The sequence below is a fragment of the Penicillium chrysogenum genome (genome assembly GCF_028827035.1).
Source record: "Penicillium chrysogenum strain IBT 35668 chromosome Unknown utg000004l_segment0_segment0, whole genome shotgun sequence".
NCBI lineage: Eukaryota > Fungi > Ascomycota > Eurotiomycetes > Eurotiales > Aspergillaceae > Penicillium > Penicillium chrysogenum.
This window is the reverse complement of record NW_026622752.1, coordinates 4,665,655-4,691,541: the sequence shown is the minus strand read 5'-3', so window position 1 is coordinate 4,691,541 and position 25,887 is coordinate 4,665,655. Positions and strand designations below refer to the sequence as shown.

Genomic DNA, 25,887 nt, shown 5'->3' with positions numbered 1-25,887 from the left:
GGCGTATAAGCCGTATAAAGGAGAAGTAGCGAAGGAGCACCCTGGATGAGGAAGGGAAAGGCCCAGAGGGTGGCGGGCGAAGTTACTAGTAGACATCCACGTTATCCTCATAGGTCAAGGCCCGTATGAGTAGCTTGAACACCGAGTATCCTGATGACTAGATCCATTCCAGAGACATCTAGGCGTGATCAGAGGTGGTTTCGAGTGAGTTCCGGGGTCAAGTTCCCTTGGCATTCTTATGGATATGGACATAAGAATCAGTCACATTCGAGCGATAACAACCTTGGAAGGGGGAAAGGACATTGAAAAAGAAAAAGAGTAAGACAAGAAGAAACCGAGCAAGTCCAGTCTAGTATGTCATTGTTGTATTCTGTACAATCCAAGTGAATGTAATTATAAGACTGCCCATGACACCTGGGCAAGGCGCACATGTGGATAAGGTGATCTCACGATAAACTCCCGAGAACCGGACAGATTTCGAGTGGAATGGAAGAAGGATTAAAATATCTTCATTTTTAGAAGGAACTCGGACGACTTGAAGACATTTGGAAACATTTGAAAAAAGAATATGAAAATATCGCATGTTGATGATGTTCGTTCTCACCACCTCCTCCAACAGTGTGTTCGTATGGACTCCCAGTGAGATGAGATCGGGGCAGAACATTGAAATTATCGCCCAGTCAGATGAGCAAAATGATATAGAAGAACGTAGAACAATTGAAATAGTCATCTAGAAGAGAAAATCCATATATTTCCACTATAAACAGCCAGTTCGGATCTAACCCCCGGGATGCCGGAGTAGGTTGAAATACCCCAGACGAAGAGATTCACGAGAAATGCCAAATCTCAACTTTTCCCGCTTTTACCTTTTCCACGACTCGTCTCTCCCCCTTCCCCGACCTGCAACTTTCTCTTCCTCAGCAATCCCCTCCTAATCCCCCCATTGCCCACCCCCTCCCTTCTCATCCTCATCGCCCCTGCATCAGCTCGCCTAGGCCGCATTCTCTTTCTTGGGCTCCACGGAAACTTCCCTTCTTCCTGCATCTTCCCACCACAAACGAATCCATCCCTCCATCAGGTATTTATGTCTTGCTTTCTTCCTCCATCTCTCTCTTTCATCCCTCTTCACTCCGAAACGGATACCTGAAACCAACAACTGACAGCCGCGTCCCTAGACACTCCGGAACCCCCTTGACAGGTGTCTCTGAGCAGGGGTCTTGGACTCCTCTTCCTCAATTCCCTCCCAGACCCTAGCTCCACCCGAGTGACCAATCTTCGACGCGCTCGACCCGTAACCGGGGACCGCGGCCATCATGACGGGCCCTCCGCCGTATAACGCCCAGTCCCCGACTCAGCAGCAGCGGTATCCGGCCTACACATCTCCGAATAAGAACCATCAGTATTACCCAAGCAATGAACAACCCCAGCCACCGCAGTACCACCAGCATCCTCCGCAGACCCCACCCGCATTTGGCCCATCCTCCGTCGCGCGAAGCCCGCACTTTTCGCACGCGTCTCCAATGCCCTCTACATTGCCGCCGCCCTTGAATGGCAGCGCGCCACCTCACCCGTCTCACTCGGAGGCTTCGCAATACCAGGGACATTCGGCACCTGGCTCTCAGCTACCACTTCCGCGCCCTTACTCCAGCTCCGTTATCACGGGCAACGGTGCCTCGCCGTACGGATCTGCGACACCCCATGGCCATCCACCGAGTCGCCCAGAAGGTCATTCGCAATCTCCTACTAGGGAATCCGAATCTCCATATCGCATGCGAGGTAATGGTGCTGGATATGGACCTCCCATGATGCGCGAGCCAAGACCGGTTACGCCGCAGGAAGCTGTAGGCATTACCCGGATCCTTCAATATCTTATGATGCACTAACCCATCCTTGCCTCGCAGAAGCCCGCTCGAGCTGCAGACCCTATGTCGTTCGCCAGTATTCTTTCAGGCCCGTCCGATGAGCAGCCTGTTAGAAAGCCATCGCCTCTCCCGGCCCCCATCTCCACCCACACGCCCACGCCGCATGCTCCCCCTGTCTTTACACACCGGCACCTCGACCACAGCTCCACTCCCATAGCTATGCATCACAAACCCGAGCATCGATTTGACTTTGATAAGCGCATCGATGGCCCGAGAGCACCACAGGCCACCAATGGTTTCGTCAAGCCCGCTGCGGAATATCCTGCACCGGTTGCTCGTGCCCCTCTTCGGAAACCCTTCCCGCCCGGTGTGGACCTCGAACAGGTCAACCGGGCTGCAGCCGAGATCGATCGCGCGGAGAAGAGCGACATTGAAGATCCTGCCTTTGACGCCGAACAGGAACGGTATCGGGAGAAAGGCTACAAACGGTCGGTGGAAAGCAGCCGTGCAGAGGAAGCACGGAGAAAGGTAGGTTGCCTGAAATCCGTTTGATGTCCAGCCAATCCCTCAACTAACATATGCTCAGCGTCGCCGCAACGAGTTCCTCATCGATCTAGGTAGATCCTTCGAAAAACAAGCCATTCTTGGCACCGAGAGATTCCGAGTGCTCAATGAGGGTGCCGTCATGGCCGAAGTTCAACAAAAGGAGATCCAGGATGAAAAGGAACGGAAGAAAGACATGCAGCGCAAGCGCCGTCGTGAGAACACTGTGCGCCAAGAAATGCAAAAGAAGCTGGAGGCTGAGCGCAAGGCCAGCAAGGCCCAGGAACCTGGAGAAAAGGCCAAGTTCCTGCGCGAAGCCGAACGGGCCCAGAAGAAAATCCGCACCACTAAGCGCGCTTTGGAGGGTGGTGATGGGCAGGATGAGCTCGGTGAGGTCACTCCGCTTGCTCCCAACCTTGAAGGCGGGACGACGAGTCAATTCCACATCGGCCGTTCCTCGCCCAGCCGACGCAGGTCCGGTCGCGCCGGCCCTGTCACCCGTCCTAAGAAGTCAAAGGAGCAGAAGCAGGCCGAGAAGGATCTCGCCGAGGCAGCTTGGAATGCTGGGTTGGACGACGACCTGTATCTCACCCCAAGTACGAGAAAGGACGCCCGACGTTCAAAGGAGGGTACTCCCATGTCGCAGCTACACTACGACAGCAAGGGCTACAACCAGATCTACGAGCAGATCTGGCGCGATATCGCGCGCAAGGATATTCCAAAGGTCTACCGCATCAAAACTACCTCCCTCTCAACTCGCCAGGAGAACTCGCGTAAGACGGCTCAGCTGGCCAGCAAGCAGTCTCGCAAGTGGCAGGAGCGCACGAACAAGAGCACCAAGGATACCCAAGCTCGCGCCAAGCGGACAATGCGTGAAATGATGTCCTTCTGGAAGCGCAACGAGCGCGAGGAACGCGACTTGCGCCGTGTGGCTGAGAAGCAGGAGCTTGAATCAGCCAAAAAGGCAGAGGCGGACCGCGAAGCCAACCGACAGAAGCGCAAGCTCAACTTCCTTATCTCGCAGACAGAGCTCTACTCCCACTTCATCGGGCGCAAGATCAAGACCGACGAGGCTCAAGGAGACGGCGCTGTTGCCGCTACCGGAGAGACCGTTCAACCAGGCAAGCCAAACGCCCACACAGTCAATCTTCCAGACAGTGTGGCCAACCCCAACGCCAAGACCACCGCATTCGAGGATCTCGACTTCGATGCTGAAGATGAAACCGCGCTGCAGCAAGCTGCTATGGCTAATGCACAAAACGCTGTGCAGGAAGCCCAGGACCGCGCCCGTGCCTTCAACCAAGGAGAGGGTGATAATATGGCTGCGTTCGACGACGGAGAGATGAACTTCCAGAATCCGACTAGTCTGGGTGACATTGAGATTTCCCAGCCGACGATGTTGAATGCTCAGCTGAAAGAGTACCAGCTTAAGGGTCTTAACTGGCTTGTCAACTTGTACGAGCAGGGCATCAACGGTATCTTGGCAGATGAGATGGGTCTCGGTAAAACCATCCAGTCCATTTCTGTTATGGCTTACTTGGCCGAGGTCCATAACATCTGGGGTCCTTTCCTGGTCATCGCGCCAGCATCCACACTGCACAACTGGCAGCAGGAGATTACCAAGTTCGTCCCGAACATCAAGGTGCTTCCCTACTGGGGTAATGCCAAGGACCGTAAGATCCTGCGAAAGTTCTGGGACCGCAAGCACATCACCTATAACCGTGACTCGGAATTCCACGTTCTAGTCACCTCGTACCAACTTGTTGTTCTTGACGCACAGTACTTCCAGAAGGTGAAATGGCAGTACATGATTCTTGACGAAGCTCAAGCTATCAAGTCTTCTTCAAGTTCGCGATGGAAGAACCTGCTGGGATTCAGCTGCCGCAATCGTCTTCTGCTGACGGGTACGCCGATTCAAAATAACATGCAAGAGCTGTGGGCCCTGCTTCATTTTATCATGCCAACTCTGTTCGACTCGCACGACGAGTTCAGCGAGTGGTTCTCCAAGGATATCGAGTCGCACGCCCAGAGTAACACGAAGCTCAACGAGGATCAGCTCAAGCGTCTTCACATGATCTTGAAGCCTTTCATGTTACGTCGTGTCAAGAAGAACGTCCAGCAAGAACTCGGAGACAAGGTTGAGAAGGACATATTCTGCGACTTGACATACCGGCAACGTGCCCTGTACTCCAACCTTCGTAACCGTGTCAGCATCATCGACCTCATCGAAAAGGCTGCCACAGGCGACGACACTGACAGCAGCACACTGATGAACTTGGTTATGCAATTCCGCAAAGTCTGTAACCACCCCGATCTCTTCGAACGCGCCGAAACCAAATCTCCCTTCTCCACTGCGTACTTTGCGGAAACTGCTTCCTTCGTTCGTGAAGGGAACTTTGTCGATGTCCGCTATTCGACCCGCAACCTGATCGAATACGAGTTGCCACGCCTACTGTGTAGCTCTACAGGACGACTTGATCTTCCCGGTTCCGATAATCCTCGCGTGGGCTTCCAAACCAAGTACCTATCCCAGCTGATGAATGTCTGGACGCCAGAAAACATCCAGAAGAGCGCACGTGAAAATGGCGCGTTCTCTTTCTTGCGTTTCGTCGACACTTCCGCAGGAGAAGCAAGCGAGATGGCACGACTTGGTGTCTACGAGCGCGCAGAACGTCGTCGCAGCAAGCCAAACAGGCTTTCTGCCTTGAATGTCCTCTATGATGAGAGTGACGATTCAGGAAACTCTGTGCTGCCTCATTCGATGTTGAATATTGTCGATCGTAATGATCGCCAGGCTGTTCGAGAAATCGCTGCTGAGGGCCGAATGAAAGATCTCATGAACGTTTCAAGATCCTCATTCGAAGATCAAGGCCTTCATGTAATCGAGCCTTGTGCTGCCCCTAAGGCTTCTGCGCCCCCCATCACCATGTCCTCTTCTGGTCAACAGGCACACCGGGAATCCCACCACGCTTTGTTCAATCCATCTGTTCGGCAGGCCCTGTCTGGATACTGTAGCAGGCAAGTTGAGGAGCAGATCCTCATCAAGAAGCTCGATCCTGCGCCTTACTCTCATGCTCCTATGCTGCCGCCACCAATGTCACTCAAGGGCCGCTACAACCACATCGAGGTACCGTCTATGCGTCGTTTCGTGACAGATTCAGGCAAACTGGCCAAATTGGACCAGCTGCTGCGGGAGCTCAAGCCCGGTGGCCACCGCGTGCTCCTGTACTTCCAGATGACACGCATGATCGATCTGATGGAAGAGTACTTGACATACCGGAACTACAAGTACTGCCGACTGGACGGAAGTACCAAGCTGGAAGACCGCCGCGACACTGTCTCAGACTTCCAGTCCAACCCGGAGATCTTCGTCTTCTTGCTGTCGACCCGTGCCGGTGGTCTTGGTATCAACCTGACGGCAGCGGATACTGTCATCTTCTACGACTCCGATTGGAATCCTACTATCGATTCCCAGGCCATGGATCGTGCCCATCGTTTGGGCCAAACTCGCCAGGTCACTGTCTACCGTCTTATCACCCGCGGTACCATCGAAGAACGCATTCGCAAGCGTGCCTTGCAGAAAGAAGAGGTGCAGCGTGTTGTCATTACTGGCGGTGCTGCTGGCGGTGTGGACTTCAATACCCGTGCTCGCGAGAACCGCACTAAGGACATTGCCCTGTGGCTTGCCGACGATGACGAAGCGGAACTCATCGAGCAAAAGGAGAAGGAAGCCATCGAACGTGGTGAGACCCTTGGCGCTAAGGGCGGGAAGAAGGCTGCTCAGAAACGCAAGCGGGATCTTACGCTGGATGACATGTATCATGAAGGTGAGAACACCCCACTCTATTGTTGTGATTGATATCCATACTAATCGATTATATAGGCGAGGGTAACTTTGACGACGCCAGCGCCAAACCCTCAGGGGCTGCTACACCCGCCGAGGAGCCTGTCGAGACCCCTTCGTCGACGCCTGCGAAGCGCGGGCGCGGCGGCCGTGGTGGCGGTAAAGGCACGTCAAAACGAGCTAAGACCACGAAAGAGCGTCTTCGTCTGATTGACGGCGACGGCGGCCTCGACTGATTTAAGCGGCAATGACGGTCAATTAATGCAACTCGGGACGGCGTTTAATGTCAATGCTTCTTCTCTTTTCTTCTTTTCTTTTGTGTCGATTGCTTATTCGCATTCCTCCTTACTTTCCACCTTCCCTCTTCCCCTTTTCTTCTTATCTTTCTCGAACGGCAGATACATGAACTGCTCTGTATTATCATACAAAACCTTGACTATGTTCTGAAACGGCGATGTGGGCTGAGTATGGACATTTCCCACAGTCTGGTGGCTGAGGGTGGTCGATGCAACGAAAACTTGTTCCTCTTCCCTGCGATAGAGTTGATCCTGGCTTTGGCTTGTGGTTCATCAGTGGTGGTGGTTTGAGTGTGAACTCGTTGTGTTTTGTTTCTTTCTTTGCCCCATTTTATATTGTTCTCCTTTTCCTCCCCTTTTTTCTATTTTTTGGCTTTTTCTTTTTGGCTCGCTTGTATGTCCAATGTTCAAAAACGGCGCTCATTTTTTAGTTTGGTTATGAGTGTCAATGTATTGGTTTGATGGACTCTTATGCCCCTGGTTTTGGCTTGTCAATGTTAAAGTCGTAGGATTAGGTTCATTATAGGGAGATGTAGTGTTCTAGGGTTATGAATGCTGATGATGATCAACTCTGACGGCGAACTTAGGGTTTACGTTGAAGCCTTAGTCCTCTTAGATTTAGGCTTTGTCCCCTTCCGAGCGCCAACAGCAGCAAACGCTTCCTCAGGAGGCTCATCATCGACGCCACGCTTCTTCCCAGGCTGCGCATACTTCTCCTCCAAACGAGCAAGGAAGCCCGCACCACGATCCTGCTGGCGCTTAGTGATAATAGCCAAAAGATCATCCTCATTCGCCGCAGCCTTCGAGCTCTTCGTCGCAGCCCCAGCTTTCTTCTTCTTCTTATCCTCAATCTCCTTCCCCAGCTTCTCCGCCTCCCGCGCCTCCTTCTGCGCCATCTTCACACGCTGCTGTTTCTTCTTCTCGGGCTCTTTGGAATATCGGTCAAAGTCCTCTACTTCCCCATCCGCAATGGCCCGGTCAATGATACCGCGGAACCGTTCATCGTCATCTAGTACATTAGACAACATCACAGTATCGTAGATGGCGTCCATGTTGCCCTCATGCGTCTCATACGCGGCGAGCAGATCCTTTCTCTCCTCTTCTGAGTTTTGGTATTTCTTCTGGAAGTCCGAGATCGCCCGTGAGTCGAGCATCGCTGACAGCTGTTCGCGGTAGAAATCCATCCAGTTGAAGTCGCCATCTTCACCGAAGGCTTCGTCCGTGCTGCCGGTCCGGTCGTACACATCTCGTCGGCGCGCGTCGGAGAGTACACCGTATGCCAATGCAATTCGTTGGAACTTTGCGTTGGCGTCTGCGCGGGCTTCTTCGCTCACTTTGTCTGCTCTTGAGGTTAGTATATTGGATGTTTTCGGACCTGCGTGAGTTTGCATACCAGGATGGTTTCTCAGAGCGCTCTTTTTGTAGGCAGTTTTGATGGCTTCTGGGGTTGCATCCGATGCAACGCCTAGAATCTTATAGAGGTCTTCCTCAACAGACGGCATTTCCTCGTCTGAGGCATGGCTTTCAGGTTTCGCGTCTTTCGCCATTGCTAGCTTTCGATGGTGCGATATGTGTTCTTGGGTTGCTTCAGCACCAGGAGGAAGAACAGAGTGCAATTTAGATATATTACACTGAGCTGGGACTTAATAGATAAAAGACCAATAGGAGTGGTCACTTCACTAGCGTAGGGTTGTAGGAACGGAACGCGATTTAGACGCGACGGGGCCATTTCGTCATTTTGCTGCTGCTCCCCGCCTTGCCAACCAACCCACTTACAAGCAACTCCGAGCTCATCGACAGCGCCACTTCACCCTCGTCGGATTTCAAGAGCTGCAGAGATTATCCAGTTCCGATCCAAAATCAAATCCTACATCTAAAACAACAGACTTACCCATCCCGCTCTCACACCGAACATTGAACCCAAACCGCAATTGACATCACTCACCATGACGACAAACACCTCCTCCCACATACCCTACATAAAGCAATGCCTCTCCCTAGCGGAGAAATCACCTCCAAGACCGACCAACTTCCGAGTTGGCGCAGTCCTGCTATCCCGCAAAGACAACGACCCCACCTTCACAGACGACCGGATCCTCTCAACGGGGTACACAATGGAGCTCGCGGGCAACACACACGCAGAGCAATGCTGCTTCGCCAACTACGCCGCAGTGCACAAAGTCCCCGACGACCAAGTCGGCGAAGTCCTGCCCGTCGAGCCAGGCCGCAAACTCGTCATGTACGTCACGATGGAGCCATGCGGGAAGCGACTGTCTGGGAATGCGCCGTGTGTACAGCGCATCACGCGGACGACGGAAGGCGGGCGAGAGGGGATTCATAAGGTTTATTTTGGGGTTAAGGAGCCTGGCACGTTTGTTGGCGAGTCTGAGGGGTGTCGGATGTTGACTCAGGCGGGCATTGAGTGGGAGCATGTTGGTGGGTTGGAGAAGGAGATATTGACTGTTGCTTTTGCGGGGCATGAGAATGCGGAGGAGGAGGTTAGAGCTGCATTGGGGAAGAAGGAGACTAATGTTGATGATGTTAGTGCCGAGGAGAGGAGGAGGCAGGAGGCCATGCCAAGGAATCCGATGAAGAGAATGATGGAGGGGGATGAGCATATCTATCTATAGAGATTGTGGGGTATGATGGTATTAAAAGATGGCACGGGAATCAGCGATTATATGCTCCAGTGCCATTATGGACTGGTTGAAGGTCCTAATGAGATGATGACGTAGAATGTCAAGAGGTATGAGTAAATCAATCGAATTATCTTGAGGTCGTCGAGATACACTCTATATCTTTGCAACATGCAGACTCGAAATATTTCAAGATCCAGCGAGCAGACACGAAATGACGCGCCCCGCGACCTTATATACAACCACGTGACGTCAACCCGACCTTCACCTGGGCAACACTTCCAGCTTCCAGTTCATAATACAACTCTTATATCTTTTATCTTTTGGACACTTCAAAACAGAAAAGCCCGAGAAAAAGATGAACCAATGGCAACGGTCAGCAATGAGAGCCTCGTATTCTACCCCGCGTTCTGCTTCAAGGCGTCACCAACGCACTTTACCTGGGTGAAAATGGGAGCGGCCGATGTGCATCGGCTCCGAAAATCGAATGACTTTGTTGGTATGTTATTTCTTTTTCCAAGCTTGCTACCATTTCTTTGTTTCTTGTGGAGATCGACGCGCGTAGCGCCTATGTGCATATTACCCGTGAAGATGTTCATTTGATATCTTCCACTAGACTGTCTATACTTCATTTTCATTATACCCGAGCCTTCCACACTTATTCCAATGGCCTCTGTCATGCTTTTCCAATATATCGCAAACATATTCTGTCTTTCTATTACCCAATAGCTTCCTCCCCATCCAACCACAGCCAAACCTATTTATGCACAAAAACCACATTACTAACAACGCCCCAGGCCAAAACATCTTCTTCTACAACAACCACCCAATCCAATTCGTTAGCCTAGTAGGCATAATAGTGGCGCGAACTGACATCCCACGGCGCACAATCCTAACACTAGACGACAGTAGCGGCGCAACAATCGACATAGCCGTACTAAAAAAGGAGACACCAAAACCCAGCACCACTAGCCAGCCCACACCTACCGCAAGCTCAGAAAACCCAGAATGGTCCTCCTTCACCCTCACAGCACCAACAGCCACCAGCCTCACCCGGACAACACACATAACCTCCAAAGACCACGACGAGATAGACATATCCGCTCTCCAACCAGGAACGCTAGTCCGAGTAAAAGGGACACTATCAACGTTCCGCTCACGGATGCAATTACATCTCGAGCGGTTCTGGCTCGTGCGCGATACGAACGCCGAAATGCAGTTCCTGGATACCCGCCTGCGGTTCCTTATTGAGGTCTTGTCTGTGCCATGGGTGTTGACTGATGAGGAGATTGAGACGCTGCGTGATGATGCTGAGAAGTGTGATGAGCGCGCGTTGGAGGATAAGAGACGTGTGGAGAGGGCTGCGAGGAAGAAGATTGAGCGTGAGGAGAGACATGCTAGAGCCATTGCGCGTCGATATGAGAAGGAGGAGAATGAGAGGGAGAGGGAGCTTAGGAAGATTAGAGAGGATGGGGAGAGGCTTATGAGGAAGTTTGGATTTGGGTCGGGGTAAGATGGATTCGACTTGCATACGCGCTGCACATTTTCATTCCCGACGCTATTGATGAAATTATAATTCATATGCACTCCGAACAGAACAAAACGTCAACGTCAATTCATGAATTATGAGATATGTATCATCAGTCATGCACAACCCCAGAAGAAGGGGTATATTTGTATCCATGCAACGCCGAGCTTCGAAAAAAATCAGGATCAAGACCAAAGGTCGAGACTGAGAGCCAGAAGAACAGAAAAATTACCCTGACATGCAATGATCTCCAAAAAGGAAACCAAAGAACCCAAAACATAAAGCAAATCTACCTCAGCGGTAATACTTGTCATACTTATCATACCAAGACCCAGACCCCCCAGGCTGCGCACTCCCACGATAATACTCCTCATCACCACCCCAACTACCATGATCATACCTGCGCCCATCATCCTCGGGCATATTCGCAGTGGGCGACTCGCTATGCCACAAATCAGACGCCGACAGCCCCGCATATCTAGACGAATGGTCGCGACCATGCAAATCACTCTCTGAATGTCTATAGTCACCACCACCACCGCGGTGGTTTACACTCGGCGACGAGCTGCGGGGATCATGCGGGAACCGCTTATCAGCAGAATGACCAGATCCCGAGCGTGAGTAGTGCGGGTCGCGGTCATAGGACTCAGACATGCGGTATGCTTGAGTGGATCCTAACGGTCCCTTGTAGGCAGGGTCCGAAGGCTGGGCCGTTGAGAAGGAGCCCGCGTGGCTACGGCTCGGTGCGGAACCGTCGTAGACTTTGCCGCCACCTGGATTTGCGGTGTAGGGCTTGCGTTCGCGCTCGATTGGCACAGACGGGGCGGGCTCATCTTCCTCGTCATCTGTGACCGCCGAGGCGGGTCTTGGTCGGGATCGTTCAGTTGGTCTTGGGATTGAGTCTGCGGGACACGGTCGGCCTCGCTCGTATGAGTGGCTTCGCTCTGTGGGTGATGCGGTTGTGGTGGATGATCGGGTTGGTCGGGGGCCGGATTGGTTGCGTTCTTCGGCGGTGATGTATGGTAGATCGACACCGCAATGGATCATCATGCGGTCCTCGATGTCTTCTCTGATTTTGATGTCGCCAGTTTCTGGGAAGAGGCGGCGTGGGATTTCCTTTGGGAAGCGCTCTTTCTTGTCGTCTGGGTTGTTGATGGGCATGTTGAGGACTGCTTTTTGGAGCCGCTCGTATTCGCGCCCTGGGTTCGCGAGGATCATCAAGGTTTCCCAGGTCTCGAAGCCTTTGGGGGTTAGGCCTGGGATATCTGGACGTTTTTCTACATCGTCTTGAATGAGATGGTGTTCGACTTTGATTTCGCGGAATAGTCGGGATATGGAAGATGTGCGATCGTCGAAGATGTCTAGATATTTTGTCAGAATATGGCCATGCCAATGAACAGGTTAGACCACCGACCTTGCCATGGATAAGGGTCATTCGGATCATGAGTATCACGATAGAACTTTTGCAACTTGTGAGGGGGAATGACAATAGTGTTTCCCGGTGGATAGTCCTCAATCTACTCAAGTTAGCCATCAAGATCCGTAGTATAACAGAACAGACAAAAGTCCACATACCAGATGAACCGCAATCCCCCTTAAGAATTGACCAAGCCTGTTCGTCGCTTTACCCTCCTCAAACAATTTCCCCCAAATCCGCTCCAAAGTAGTCATCTCCATAACGGTAGCGTCCCGGTCCGGAGGTTTCGGACGCTCCGCCTTATGGTGGCTATGATGACTCCGATCACTATTCTCACTCGATATCGAGCCACGTCTATTCACAAGGGGATTACTTGTAGGTCTGGGGCTCAGGCGACTATCGCTAGTGTAAGCGGAGGGGACGTTTGGCTGGAAATTTTCGGCATGGATGTTGTCGGAGGCCGAACTGGGCGGGGGGATTGAGCTGCTTCGCTGCGGGGACTCTGCATGCGGCCGCAATGAACTGTCCGTTTGCCATGGTGGCTGCTGTGATTGGGAACGGGGCGGGGGCGCACCAGATCCTTGTAGGTTGTCTAACCCAGTTGTCTTGAGTTGTTGTATCACTGTTGCTGTGATTTGCGATAGAACTTCTGGGGACAGATAGTCTGTGGAGCCACTATTGTGGAATGCAGAGCTCACTGCGTTGTTTATGTGCCCGGTGTTCATGTTTGGGGAGGAGCGCTGGGGTTCTGGGTAGTTGTATGCTTCTGAGGCTGGGTTTGGGGCCGGCGAGCCAGTCCGCGGCACCTGTGGCTGCGGCATATTCAAGTAGGCTGGTTCGTTGTAGGATGGATATGGAGGGGTTGGCGAATACCCATGTCCGTTTGGGTCTGGGTTCATTTGGCCCGTTTGGTATGTATTCCTCGCATAATTTCCATTGTAGGCCATACGGGGGTTCGGAGGATTAGATGTGGCTGGGCTGTTCTCCTTGAGCAAAGACGTGTAAATTTTTCCTTGAAAATGGGTAACTGATTTGGAGGGAAGTTCTAGAAAGAAAGGTGTAGGAGAATCACAGAATTACCAATAAATTATGGCGGAGGGGCTAGTGGGGGGGCAAGTGAAACGTTGTGGCGATTGGCGATCACATCGTCACTAAGAGGCGGATTTAAGATTGGTTCTCTTTGTACTCCCTCGACGTCACATTATGCGGTCGCCTGTTAATATATTAGCCATTTGTTATATTAGAGTCCCACAGATGTTCTGTCATATCGCTATACTATACTGGGTCAGAGCAACGCGATTGGCAGAACGGAGCATGCATCTGGCAATGCATAGCAACCACGAGGTTTTACATGCATCTTCCATGCGGTATGTGCATAATAGTTCTCTTGCACCTATCAGAGTTGTGAATGACACTATTTCAAAAGATTGAGCTATGTCATTGCCAGCTGTCGGCCCGGATCCGACGGTTAGGGCTCTGATCTACTATTCTAGTTGTAAGGGCTGCCAATATATTCTGTAGGACTGCCCTCTTCTCGTCTATGCTCACATTATGATCTGATGCCATTATTCTAACAGAACCCCAGTTTATCAGAAACTACGAATGCAAGGCCTTGAGGGGTTGGTCAGTTTGTCATTGCTCTTACAACCTTTCCAATGACCAAAAATAGATGGGACATTCCGCAACGATTATTATGTTGTATATTGTATACATAGTAGTAATAATGAATATGAACTCGAACTACGATTTACCTATTTATAGTAGTGGGGTCGACGGAACCACCGATGTCATTACCATGGCACTGTTGTCTCCCGACCCATGGGCATTCAAAGGGGAAATAAACCTCGAACGTTGGAAGTACACTTGGATTGGTATCCGGGCCTTCATAAAACATACCCTAGGATCCTAGAAAAGAAAGCAAAAAGAAAGAAAAAACAGCGTAGGTAGGGTTATATCAGGCGCGGACTTTTGAGTCCGCCCCACCCTGTAGATAAAAGCCCCCGGCAATCAGAATATCAATCAGAATATGAAAAGAGTTGCCTGTAGAACATGCATCAGGCACAGGGCTGGAATACTAGAAACTCACGTCGCCCTAGCAAAGAGCAACCTTGGAAGTAAGAAGCGTCTAGATCCATAGGAAACATCATGCGCAGACACAGCAGATAAAAATGTGTGGACGCAAGAGAATCCGGAGTATTACAAAGATGGAAGAAGAAGAAGAAGAGAGCAAGCCGTCGAACGCAACGCTAGGCTGCGCCTAGCAGCCAAAGTGCTCATAGAAGCTTCCTCAATCATAAAACGGGGGCTGTCTGTAGAAAACGCACCGGCACGATGTTGGAAACAATTAAAGAAACCTTCCTCCCTTCCAAGGAGCGCCATCATCTACCTTGCGAGTACCGGGTGCCCAACCTGGGGCGGGCTCGGGGTCGGGAACAGGCTCCCGGTGAGGCTTGTGCGCCTATATGATGCGAAGTTTCGTTAAAAGTTCATTCAGAGCGATAGGACTTTTGTCAAATTGAAGTCACCCACCTTGACCTTTACAAACCCGCTCCTGTTCCCACTGCCATCACTATCCGTAGAATCATCCTGCAGAATGAGAGCTGTTTCGACACTCTGCTCCAAGAATTCCTACAGTAAAAGTACATGCATAAGTAACGAAGGCTTGGTCATAGCTGATGTAGTTCTTGTCACTTACCGGCTGACTCGTAGAGCTCAAGAGATCGGGGGACTCGGGGTGTCCCACAGACCCAGAGAGAGCCACGGATCCAGACCGACCCGCAGACTCAGAGTTGAGCTCCTCATCCTCATCCTCTCCCTCTCCCTTATCCTCAACAACAGTTTTGTCCTTGATTGCAAGAGGTTTAGCGGCAGGATCGAGGGACATCTGGTAGTTCATGCAAGGCTGGCAGATCTATTGAGATCGGTCAAGCGTTAGAGACAGTCAAAGTGCATGGATCGAGAAAAAAGCATACCGGATTCTCACGATTCCGTTGGTTTCTGGCAAACTGGTCGATGGCACGATAGTGGCCGCAACGATGACACAGCTCTTCGCAGACTTGAGCATTCGTGCATGGGCCACACTTAGCAACCTGCTGGTCACGAATGTTATTGTAGCCAAGCTGGAACATTGCCTGGCGGAGATAGCTCAGTTGATTGTTCGAGTACTGAGACTTCGGGCGACGCCGCTTGCAGACGCAACATTTGATTCTATGATGGTGAGAACATGAAGACCAAGACGGATGAATATACTGACTCGCTTGGAATAGGCATTCGGTCCACACTGTCGATATTTTGTTAGCGACCATTTTGCTAAAGGGGGCTTTTATTAACTGACGCTTCTCTCATTTCCGGGGTGTATCCCCGGGCAAACGGACTCATTGGGGGCCGTCCTCGCCGCTGAGGCATGGTCAGGATGGTGGTATTTCAGGAAGACAAACGAACCAAGTAAAAAATGGCATAAGTTGCAGGATACTACACCGAGTGGACGTAGTAGCCGAACGTCCACGGGTGGGTGTGGAAGAGAAAACGAGAGGGAGGGCAACAGTTGATTTATATTGGCCGAGACAGGCACAATAGGGAAACTGCGTGGGTTGCTCTTTCCGAAAGTGAGGGCTTTGGGCTGGCCACTTCGATCACCTCAAATTCGCTTTGCCATCATGACCGTTGTTTTGTTTGCTCTTTTGGCTTTAACAAGAAGAGCTGAGGCCATAAAAGTGGGAATGATACCAAGAAAAGAGGGCTACTTCATGGTATTATTGTCACTTCTGAAGTAGATATATAATGGCTGAACACACAGCTGAGTAGGTAGATACATCAGACGCTGCACATCAAAGCCATCATTAATCAAAGAACTCAAAGAGCATCGTGTTCTAGAAGCAATCACACAGCATAATCGAGGCTATCTTGGATGCTAGCTTTATTCCTGAGTAGGGCAATAACAGGGAAAGTAAAAAGCCTCTTGCAAAACCTTCAAAAAAAGGAGCAACGCTATATCAAATAGCATCTCGTCACCGCACTTCGGACACTCTCCACTATATTCTATATTTCATGGTTACTTCTTATCCTTCTAGTCACAACACCAATGAAGGTGGCGTGAGGGAAGAAGGACGGAGCTATACACAAAGACATACAAAAACACTAAAAACACCATTGAAAAAGATATGACAAGGCCACATAAGCCACCATTATTCTGAAGTCTTGGTATTATATTTTAGCTACGGAGTAGACGGCAAACATAAAGCATGGTTAATCAAGGCTGCGCACTTTAGTTAGACATTATTAAGTTTATTCCTTATTAGGCAACAACAGCGACAGTACGGAGTAAAAAAAAGCCTCTTGCAAAACATTCAAAAAGGAGTAACATTAAATCAATCAGCATTTGAAACCACTCTATTTCATTTCCAGAAAACCATAGAAGAAGCGGAGCAAGCCCCCGAATAGAAGCATAATTGATTGCCTTTACATACAACATAGGGGCATCCCCCAATCTCGACAGGGGCTAGTTTCAAACCCAACCGGACCACGGACATTAGTTCCCAGAGTGATGGGATAAGCTAGTTAGGTATGACACACATAGGGATCCAGCCTGGGCAGGGGCAGGGTAGGGAGGAGGGGCATCTGTCACTTCACAATGGAGATATATTACTGTGGTACGCAAGAAGCCGCGGCCGCCTTAGCTGGCGATCTAAATATACCCAGAGGCAAATTTGAATGCGAAGAAAATCATTGAATGACACGCAGTAAGTGGCACTGCCACTGTGTACTCCGTACGCTAGGTAGCATTGAGGGCTAGTGCTAATTGACCCTGAAAGTGAAAGTCTGTCTGTTGGTGTACGGAGTATTGTACTGTAGACACCTTCCCGATGCGCCAAAGCTTCATATAAAATCTAAGGTTACTGGAGGGACAGTGGGACCACTCTAATGAAAACAATTCAACTACGGAGTACGGAGTACCGAGGGCCAATTCAAACTAGTTTAGGCCCGTCCTCGTGCGCAGTTGGGACGGATAATCTACGGACTCAGATCTGACAGTCCCAGCGATCAAGGGGGTGTCCTTCCCGCGGCTTCCACGGATTCTGGAAATTCACGCACAGCCATTTCGGCGTTTGGAGTGGGCCGAGGAGATTTAGTGTCGAAGGTAGTGTGGTAAGTTGAAGGTCTAAATCTCGAAATTGGTAATTCGCCAACGGTCGCTAGGAAGGTTCAGAGGAAGTTCGGGATGAACATCCGGGTGGTCGTGTGTTCGTCGTTGGTTAGCTTGTTTAGTCTTCGGAGGAGGAGGTTGCTGTTAGGGGGACAACGAGGCAAGAGATTGGCCAAGGCGGATTTGTCCCCCAACAAGCTCTCGTTTTAGGGAGTCTAAGGTCTAGGCAATAATCACCCCATCTGAAGGCAAGATAACCATTCGGGAACCGTTGACGAGCAATTAACCTGAATATTCGGTGATCACGTTGCCAGGAACCGCCTTCTCGAAGGCCGAAGGAACACGGCGGCGCCTCCCGGCAGACTGGGAAGCAAATAGTTTCCTTTCCCAAGTGGCGACACTGTGATCCTCCCCCTATAGCGGCCCTTCGCGGGTAGCTGGGACTGGTCTAGATGAGGCCCACCGTGGAGCATTCCGTAGTCCCCCGAACCGACGGTGCGAGACTAGGCAATTGTGAGGGATAAGAAGGCGTCGTCATAGGCACAACGACTGGAGAAAGTGGGCTGTCTTTGGTGACGGGGCCAATGGCATTGTTGGCGCATAGACTCCATCGGACTACTGATCTTTGGTCCGTGATGATTGGCTTGTGCTTGGTGCGCGTGGAGCAATAGGCCCACTGGGCGAATCACAGACTCGAAAGTGGGAGAAAGTGGAATCTGCTTTGAGAAATGTCTTCTGGTATCGTACAATTCATCTGGTATATTATTGTATGTTGTACACGGTGTGTACTCCACGTCCCGTAGTTTCTCCGAATGGTAATAAAATTGTGCGGTCTAGAGGAAAAAATAAATATAAATATAAACAAATAAATAAATAGTGAAAAAGTGAATTGGCCCACTCAATGCGAACCTTGGTTTCCTTTCGGTACGGCCCTTAGATTTGCGTACCACGTTATGTACCAGAAATTCGGAATTCGAGAGATCGGATCAGGGGCGAACATTGAAACAGTGGATGTGATGAGTTGATAAACTGGAATAGACTGATTAGATACTCCTCAAATCAGCCTTTGCAAAGTCCAAATGAAATTAGGATCCGTGAGCCATAACGGTTGCCCCAGGGTTCGTTCCTCTGACAGGTGCATTCCATCCCGCTTCCTGCAGGTAATTACATCGCTTTACTCCATACTCTGTGTGTAAGAGTAGGGCCCCATCTCTGTGTTGTCGGGACCACGAACATCCCTTAGCTCTGAAGTTAGTGGAGAAACTGGAATGACGCGGTTAGAGACTTCCCACAAAGTGGCTGTAATGGGCTTGGTTTATGATCCTACTGTCACAACTTTGATTAGAGTTGATTGGAGTCTGTTAGACCATATCCTGATACGATGTCCGAGACTCTCTGAGTTTGAAATACGCCAATACAAATGGCATCCATGGCAACAGACACTAAGACGCGAATCTTTGAGACGGGATTCTTAACAAAGAAACCCGAGTCGACAAGTGAATCCAACACTGTTCCCAATCGGAAACGGCTGGGGAAAAAGCCCGTCAATGATCTCCCAAGCATACGGGGCCCAGGCCCGTGTACCTTTGAATAAAGAGAAAAGAGAACCCATCATATGCAACTCCCAGCCCATCGCGGCTTAAGTCGACCCTGCCTTTCTATCCCGCGAACCTTTCCGTCCGGCCGCGAACCTAATTTGCCAATTCCCTTCCACATGGCCGTGCCAGAAACTTACCCCGGTATGTGATTGGCCTCAACCGGTCAGAGGATCAGTCAGAAAAGAGACAGCTCGATACCTCCCCTCTCCAGAGCTCGGATGCATTAGGAGATCAGGTGGCGGAAAACAAAATGAGGCGCAGGATGTCCGGTCAACCAATGTCAACCAAATTTTAAGAAGCCAACACGAACTACCCCGTATGTTGTATGTTGTAGGCGCACTGAAACAGGGATGGACCGTTCGCAGCCAAATAATAAGACAGCCGGTGCTCTACTATCCGTGCGAAAACGCGACTGGCAGAGGGCAGAACTCCGAAGGTAGGACATGACATAACGAACTTGAGATGGCGAGGGAAAGGATTCTCCTTGCTGTTCTCGCCCATTCTGCGAGCTGTGTCTGCGGTAGTACATCTTACATCGTACATCGTACATCTGGTACATCAACGGAGAACCAAGTACATCTCCGCTGGAAGTGACTCGTACAAAATACGGGGTAACCAAGGTGATCAGAGTGTACTTTTGTGTCAAAGTCAAGATGAGATGTCTTTGTTTGTAACTGGACTTCGGAATATTAGAGTATGTTAGTCCTAGAGTGATAGTTCGAGGCAACCAATTCCAAAGCTCGAGTCAAATAAATTACCACCGCGGCCCAACCCCTTCTGACACGCCTCAAACCGTGCAGACTAGGGCTGCGTGGGCAACGGTTACAGGCTGCACACAATTATTGTATGCCCAACCTTCTCAATTATTAGGCGCCGTGCATCCACAGCAGTCAGATGATAAATACACTGAGGGAATTACTCTATATACAGATGTGATAAGCATATAGGGTTTGTTATATGATATGTATGTACTTGGTAATACTATCTCTGTACGGAGTAGTTAAAATGGTACGTCGTATGAGTACTCCGTACTCCGTACTATTTATTTAATTATTTCAAGTCTCAGACGTTGTCTCTTTTTTTCTTTCAAAGTGGAAGTGTTTTTGGGCAGAGTTGTATGGTAAAATTGAAAATAAGGTACCCGTTCCCACAATGAATGTCCCATTGGTTGAGACGGGATCAACCCGTTATTTGGGGTTTTAGCTGGTTTCGGTTGGTTTATTTGGTTTTATTTTGGAATTTTCTGTTTGGTTTATTTTTGTAAATTAGTTTATTTTCTTTTTTCTGTATAATTTCATAATTTCAGTATTGCAGAGTATTCAGATTTCTCATACCGAAAGGACCCAGAACCCCCCCTCTCCTCTCTATGCGCCTGCGATGTCTCTTTTACATATTCCCTCTCCCTGTGCTTCTTTATTCTTATTATTCTTCTACTCTGAATACTTCTAAGTTTTTTATTCTTCTCCTATATACATTCCAAGTGACCTCACATATTCCAAGTATTTCGCCACGGTGGACTGATCTGCAACGACCTAAAGTCGTTAATTTACCGTCTCCACGTCCCCGTTTAGGAGCTCGAGCTGTCACCGCGTCAGGGGCTCACCCTCGGTCCTCCGATCCCTCCAGTTTCCACCAGAACGGGTCTCCTCCTATTCTGGATTTTCCTTTTTATTGCATCGTGCCCGGTCCTCAGTCCTTCCAGATCGCCCACTACATGACCACCGTCATTCCCCCTCCAACTATCTCGTCACTCCTTACTTTTCCGTCAATGGGAACCCAATCGTCTGGCTCGAACTAATTCTCGGAACATGATCACCTGCTGCAATTGATATTCCCATATACATACACACTCACTCGGGGATACTGCGAAACTTTCCCCTCTACATAATTGTATGAACCGCCTGATCTTCCGAGAATGTCGGGAAACTGACCTGAACCCCCCTTAGAACCCCTCCTCCACATTCCTCTCTCGATCTGCTGGCAGACCTGAAGAGATATCAATATGACCGTCACATATGATACACCCACCCGGGGGTCACATACCTCCATGGCAACCCTCGAGGACCGCTTCGAAGTTATCAAGGAGATTGGTGATGGAAGCTTCGGTAGTGTTGCCGTCGCACGCGTTCGGACCGCCGGTGCTCATGTCGCTCGCAGAGGCACTATGGTATGGAGCAGCAAGATTGGTGGTGTTTTGTGCTTTCCACTGACTCATCGGCTAGGTTGCGATCAAAACGATGAAGAAGACCTTTGATTCCTTAGGTCCATGTCTAGACCTGCGAGAGGTCATCTTCCTCCGAACATTACCCATTCACCCCCACCTAGTCCCTGCCCTCGACATCTTTCTCGACCCCCTCTCCCGGAAGCTTCACATCTGCATGGAATACATGGATGGCAACTTATATCAGTTGATGAAAGCCCGTGACCACAAATACTTCGAAGGCAAGCACGTCAAGAGTATCCTTTACCAGATCTTGTCCGGTCTGGACCACATCCACGCACACCACTTCTTCCACCGCGATATTAAGCCCGAAAACATTCTCGTCTCAACCTCCGCCCCCAATGATTCCGCTTTCAGCCGCTACTCTAACCTTGTCACCCCTCCCTCCACTCCTCCTGTCTACACTGTGAAGATCGCCGACTTCGGTCTTGCGCGTGAAACCCACTCCAAACAACCATACACCACATATGTCTCCACGCGCTGGTACCGCGCACCTGAAGTGCTTCTCCGAGCAGGAGAATATTCGGCCCCAGTCGACATGTGGGCAATGGGTGCCATGGCAGTTGAGATCGCCACGTTAAAGCCCCTATTCCCAGGAGGCAACGAGGTAGATCAAGTTTGGCGTGTTTGTGAGATCATGGGTAGCCCAGGGAACTGGTACAGCAAGTCGGGCGCCAAGATCGGTGGTGGTGAATGGCGTGAGGGATCACGCCTGGCTCACAAGCTCGGTTTCACATTCCCAAAGATGGCACCACACGCGATGGAATCCGTGCTTCAGCCCCCGATGTGGCCCGCAGCATTTAGCGAGTTTGTCACCTGGTGTCTCATGTGGGACCCTAAGAACCGCCCGACGTCTACACAGGCGCTTAACCATGAGTACTTCGCCGATGCGGTTGATCCGGTGCGGCCCAAGTCCTCTACTTCGTCGAGATTGCTGGGTCGCAAGCAGTCCGAGAAGAGCTTCCGGTCACCAAATCTTACCCCGGGTGACTCTCCAACATTGTCTTCTAAGCCTTCGTGGTTCCGGAGATCATTGATTGTTCGGTCGGACAGCCCTGTACCTGCTGCAGAGGATAGCCCCGCCCGTCCATCAGCTGTTACTCATGTCACTGTGCCCGAGATCCAGCCTGTCAAGCCGCGGCCCGCGCAACCTAAGCGGGCTACCTGGGCAAACGGTGCACCAATGCCAATCCTTCCTTCTATCCGCCCTGTCTCCCCTCTCTCCAACTCCGTTACAGCCCAGGCGAATGCCACTTTGGCACACAGCGAGGCTTCCAAGGCCTCCGACACATCAGCTACGTCAAAGATTGGTCGTCAGTTATCCCTCAACTCCCATGGGAATCACTACTCGGACCAGAATCGCCAAGAGGCTGAAAGGATGCTCAACGGTTCCGGGACCAACACTCCAACCACAAAGGAGAGTTTCTTTTCGCACCTGCGCAAGCGCGCCCGCAGATTGTCTGGACGAAACCAAGCAGCCCCAGCTGATGACGTCGAGGCTAACGCAGGTTGCATCCCTTGGTCGAACCGTTCATCAGTGGCTCTGGATGGGCCCACTAGTGAGCCAAAGCAAGGTTCTGACTTGACCGAGCTGGACAAGGCTCTTCAATCTGTCAAGTACTCATTGGACTCGTCCACACTGAGCAACGTCCCGGTGCACTTGAACAATTCTGCTGACAGCCAAACCAAGCGTCAGTCAATGCCCCAGGTCACCAGCAACAACGCTGCTCCTATCTCTAGCAGGACTCGCCGTGCTATGCAGATGTCTACCCACCCGGTTCACCGGTACGAGACTCCTGAAGAGGAAGATGAGCTGCTTGATGAGGTGTTGCACTCTGCCAGCAAAGCGGCTAGGCGCCTGGCTCAGACTCAGTCAATAGCTGCCGACTCGCACAGTGGTGCTCGCAACTCGCGTGTACTGCAGAACCCGTATCCTACACCGTCACCCACGGCCAAGGACAGTGCTACGTTCGGTCAACAATCGACACCCAGCAAGTTGAACATTCATAAGATTGATCCGGCGGCCCCAAACCGCCACTGGCCCACCCCCCTTACGAGGAGGCGGAGTATCACAACAAGAAATCTGACTACTTCTCTCGTGGGTCTAACTTTATCTAAGTGTCCCAACCCTCATCTTCAACCACATCACATCCTTTTGAGTTGCGAAACGCACAAAAGTTTGGCAAAATTGCGCAACAACGGAACAAACACCGAGCAACCTACATAGCTCAAGGCGTATGGATTGGGATATATTCATTTTCATTTTCATCACAAGGTCTGGCCATTTCAGAGGGTGTTTTGTCATTTTCTTTTTACATATGGGCATTGGGCTTTCGCCCTCTTTGCGAGTTTCTCATTTCCCCAACATTCATACCCCTACAGCCCTTTTATAGATGGATCCGGGCATCGTTTCTTTTTCCTTATCATGGAGTCCTTTCGTTTATCGTTTACCAGGGGCGTGATTTCTTTCCTTGACGTTTGATACCACATGCGCAAGTCGCATCATATACCGCATTTCCCTCTACCTTGTTAGGTATTCCTCACCTTCTCTTCGTCCGATGTGTCTGATATCGGATCTGCACATTTGCGTCTCCTTCTTGATGAATATTGCGCTCTTTTTCTTTTGTCTATACAATTTTCCCCCTCTCCCCCCGCCTGTACATTGTCCGGCTACAGCCATGTTTATTCTTCTTGTCTATCATTTTCTATCACTTATTTATCCCTGCATCTACATATTCCGTCATAGCCCTTCCTCCTGCCTCGATTTCTTGTATCATTTCCTCTCCCTCCCTCGGCGTGCTGGCTTGGATCCAGCCCGTTCTATACTCTTGTAATATACCTCCGCCTTTGGCTGTTGCGCCATGCCCATACATACATCTTACTACATATGCATTGAATCTACTCAAAACTTACTAATATTTTATTCTTGATGGATTTCTGTAAGCTTATTTAACATTTTCTCTCAAATTCGCCGTATTTCGTAACTGGTATGGGGAGCTGGTGGTGATGGAAAACAATAAACAGCTTGGGAAGGTGGTATGGTTCTGCTAAAAACTATAGTTTCAGCAGCAGAGAATTAAATATACAGCTAAAAACATGACATTCTATCTCAAGATTATGCAGTGAATGTGAAAATATCACATTGCATCTGTACTTCTCACATGGATGGATATCAACGGAACAACGATCATCCGTTGCAATCAAGATTTCCTGATTGAGACTGCTCTGCTCGACTCTAACAACTTTTTTTTCTGCTCAATTGCCCTCTAGCACAACCTCACCAGTCGAAACTAGACTGGCTATATAGCTTGGAATCCAGAGCACAAACGACTTGGCACACCCATCACGCGCTCCGGCAAGCACTTTCCACAAATCGCGGGCCGATCACCACAAAATCAAACTGCCCGCCAACAGCTACGAACTTAACCTCGCGTAACTGAGCTCCAGCTCTATCCCCGAAATAAAACAATCTATTTTCCTGCCACCTAACACATCAACACCAAACTCGCCAAAATGTCAAGTCAAAGACAAGCCTCTTCCGCCTCTCAAGTCCCCCACCTCTCACCCGCCGAACTCTCCTACCTCTACACCTCTCTCAGCCTCCCCAAGAACCCAATCCGGCCAGACGGCCGCTCACCCACACAATTCCGCCCTCTCTCCGCCGAGACCACTATCCTGCCTGGCACGAACGGCAGCGCGCGCATCGGGTTCGCAGACGGCACGCAAGCAATCGTCGGCGTGAAAGCGGAGGTCGAGAAGACCGTTCTCGCCGCCGATACGCTTGACTCACGCAGTCTAGCGCAGCATGGCGACGCACTGAACCGCGAGGGCGAAGAGGGCTCGGCCGCTGTGTCGGGACAGGGAGAGTGGGTGCAGATGTCGATCGAGATTCCCGGGTTTAGGGACGATGATGCCCTGCCTGTGTTTTTGAGTGAGATGATGCGGGAGAGTCTGGTTGGTTCTGTTGCTGGTGGGGATGTGGATGGTGCGAAGGAGATGGCCGGTGGGTTGAAGGGGAGGCTCGTTATTAACAAGCGGTGGCACTGGCGCTTGTATATTGATGTAAGTTTCTCAGAACGCTGTCTGCTTTTGGGGTTTATGGTTTTTGTTGCCGGTTTCAAAGGTATGATTTGAGCACTGCTAACATGTTATTTATAGGTCCTGCTCCTCTCTCAACCTCTCGCATACCCCCTCCCCCTCCTCTCGCTCACAACCCACCTCGCCCTCCTCAGCACTAAGCTACCAAAACTCAAGTCCACGGGCGAAGAAGATCCCTTCTTCGACGATGACTGGGCTGCCGCGGAGTATCTCTACCCCCGCTCCAATACCTCCGACCCTTCTCTCTCCGCCGCACCATCATACCCTGTCCGCCCACCTGTAACGCTGCTCGTGATCGCCGTTGGTGAAAACGTCATCTTCGACCCCAATCGCGAAGAAATCGCCGTCGCAGACGCCGTCCTGGCCATCTCCGTTACGCGCAGCAGCGACTCCGAGACGTTGAAATTGCTATCGATCCGCTCGATCGATCCCCCTCCCGTCTCACCCAGCCTGGTATCCCCAATTCCGAAAATGTGAACATGATTGGTGCTACTGCCGCGCCTGGCGAGGAGTCTGGTGGCCAGGAGGAGGTTGAGGGTGTCTGGCGTCCGCGCAGAGGTGGTGTTAAGCGCGGTGTCATTGCACGTATGGTCAAGACTGTCCTCGGCAAGGGCGGTGTTGGTGAGGAGGTTCTTGAGGGACTTGAGGGTGTTGAAGTGCAATGATTGTCTATTTTGATCCATATTTCATGGCCATGTATG

General features: G+C 50.7%; 8 protein-coding genes across 8 annotated transcripts; 5 read left to right on the top strand and 3 right to left on the bottom strand.

Moving 5' to 3' along the window:
* Window positions 1-1,313: 1,313 nt before the first annotated feature.
* Window positions 1,314-6,485, top strand: ino80 (chromatin-remodeling ATPase INO80; the record flags this gene model as incomplete). Its single annotated transcript, XM_056713489.1, has 4 exons — window positions 1,314-1,841; window positions 1,902-2,390; window positions 2,449-6,232; window positions 6,289-6,485. The coding sequence occupies 4 exons, from the start codon at window positions 1,314-1,316 to the stop codon at window positions 6,483-6,485; spliced, it is 4,998 nt and encodes a 1,665-aa protein (XP_056567204.1).
* A 650-nt stretch (window positions 6,486-7,135) lies between these two features.
* N7489_007738 (DnaJ domain protein) lies at window positions 7,136-8,092 on the bottom strand (the record flags this gene model as incomplete). The annotated part of the gene is made up of 2 exons (XM_056713488.1): window positions 7,136-7,884; window positions 7,939-8,092. The coding sequence occupies 2 exons, from the start codon at window positions 8,090-8,092 to the stop codon at window positions 7,136-7,138; spliced, it is 903 nt and encodes a 300-aa protein (XP_056567203.1).
* A 399-nt stretch (window positions 8,093-8,491) lies between these two features.
* On the top strand, window positions 8,492-9,175 carry N7489_007737 (putative DRAP deaminase; the record flags this gene model as incomplete). The annotated part of the gene is made up of 1 exon (XM_056713487.1): window positions 8,492-9,175. The coding sequence occupies one exon, from the start codon at window positions 8,492-8,494 to the stop codon at window positions 9,173-9,175; it is 684 nt and encodes a 227-aa protein (XP_056567202.1).
* A 372-nt stretch (window positions 9,176-9,547) lies between these two features.
* On the top strand, window positions 9,548-10,694 carry N7489_007736 (OB-fold domain-containing protein; the record flags this gene model as incomplete). Its single annotated transcript, XM_056713486.1, has 2 exons — window positions 9,548-9,680; window positions 9,979-10,694. The coding sequence occupies 2 exons, from the start codon at window positions 9,548-9,550 to the stop codon at window positions 10,692-10,694; spliced, it is 849 nt and encodes a 282-aa protein (XP_056567201.1).
* Window positions 10,695-11,003: 309 nt separating this feature from the next.
* N7489_007735 (uncharacterized protein) lies at window positions 11,004-13,073 on the bottom strand (the record flags this gene model as incomplete). Its single annotated transcript, XM_056713485.1, has 3 exons — window positions 11,004-12,070; window positions 12,124-12,226; window positions 12,285-13,073. The coding sequence occupies 3 exons, from the start codon at window positions 13,071-13,073 to the stop codon at window positions 11,004-11,006; spliced, it is 1,959 nt and encodes a 652-aa protein (XP_056567200.1).
* A 1,397-nt stretch (window positions 13,074-14,470) lies between these two features.
* On the bottom strand, window positions 14,471-15,531 carry N7489_007734 (uncharacterized protein; the record flags this gene model as incomplete). Its single annotated transcript, XM_056713484.1, has 6 exons — window positions 14,471-14,584; window positions 14,656-14,754; window positions 14,822-15,037; window positions 15,099-15,333; window positions 15,380-15,406; window positions 15,461-15,531. 6 exons carry the CDS (start codon window positions 15,529-15,531, stop codon window positions 14,471-14,473), a joined length of 762 nt encoding a protein of 253 aa, XP_056567199.1.
* Window positions 15,532-20,869: 5,338 nt separating this feature from the next.
* Window positions 20,870-23,315, top strand: N7489_007733 (serine/threonine-protein kinase; the record flags this gene model as incomplete). Its single annotated transcript, XM_056713483.1, has 2 exons — window positions 20,870-21,034; window positions 21,090-23,315. The coding sequence occupies 2 exons, from the start codon at window positions 20,870-20,872 to the stop codon at window positions 23,313-23,315; spliced, it is 2,391 nt and encodes a 796-aa protein (XP_056567198.1).
* A 1,286-nt stretch (window positions 23,316-24,601) lies between these two features.
* On the top strand, window positions 24,602-25,851 carry N7489_007732 (exosome non-catalytic core subunit RRP42; the record flags this gene model as incomplete). The annotated part of the gene is made up of 3 exons (XM_056713482.1): window positions 24,602-25,150; window positions 25,247-25,639; window positions 25,696-25,851. 3 exons carry the CDS (start codon window positions 24,602-24,604, stop codon window positions 25,849-25,851), a joined length of 1,098 nt encoding a protein of 365 aa, XP_056567197.1.
* Window positions 25,852-25,887: the final 36 nt, after the last annotated feature.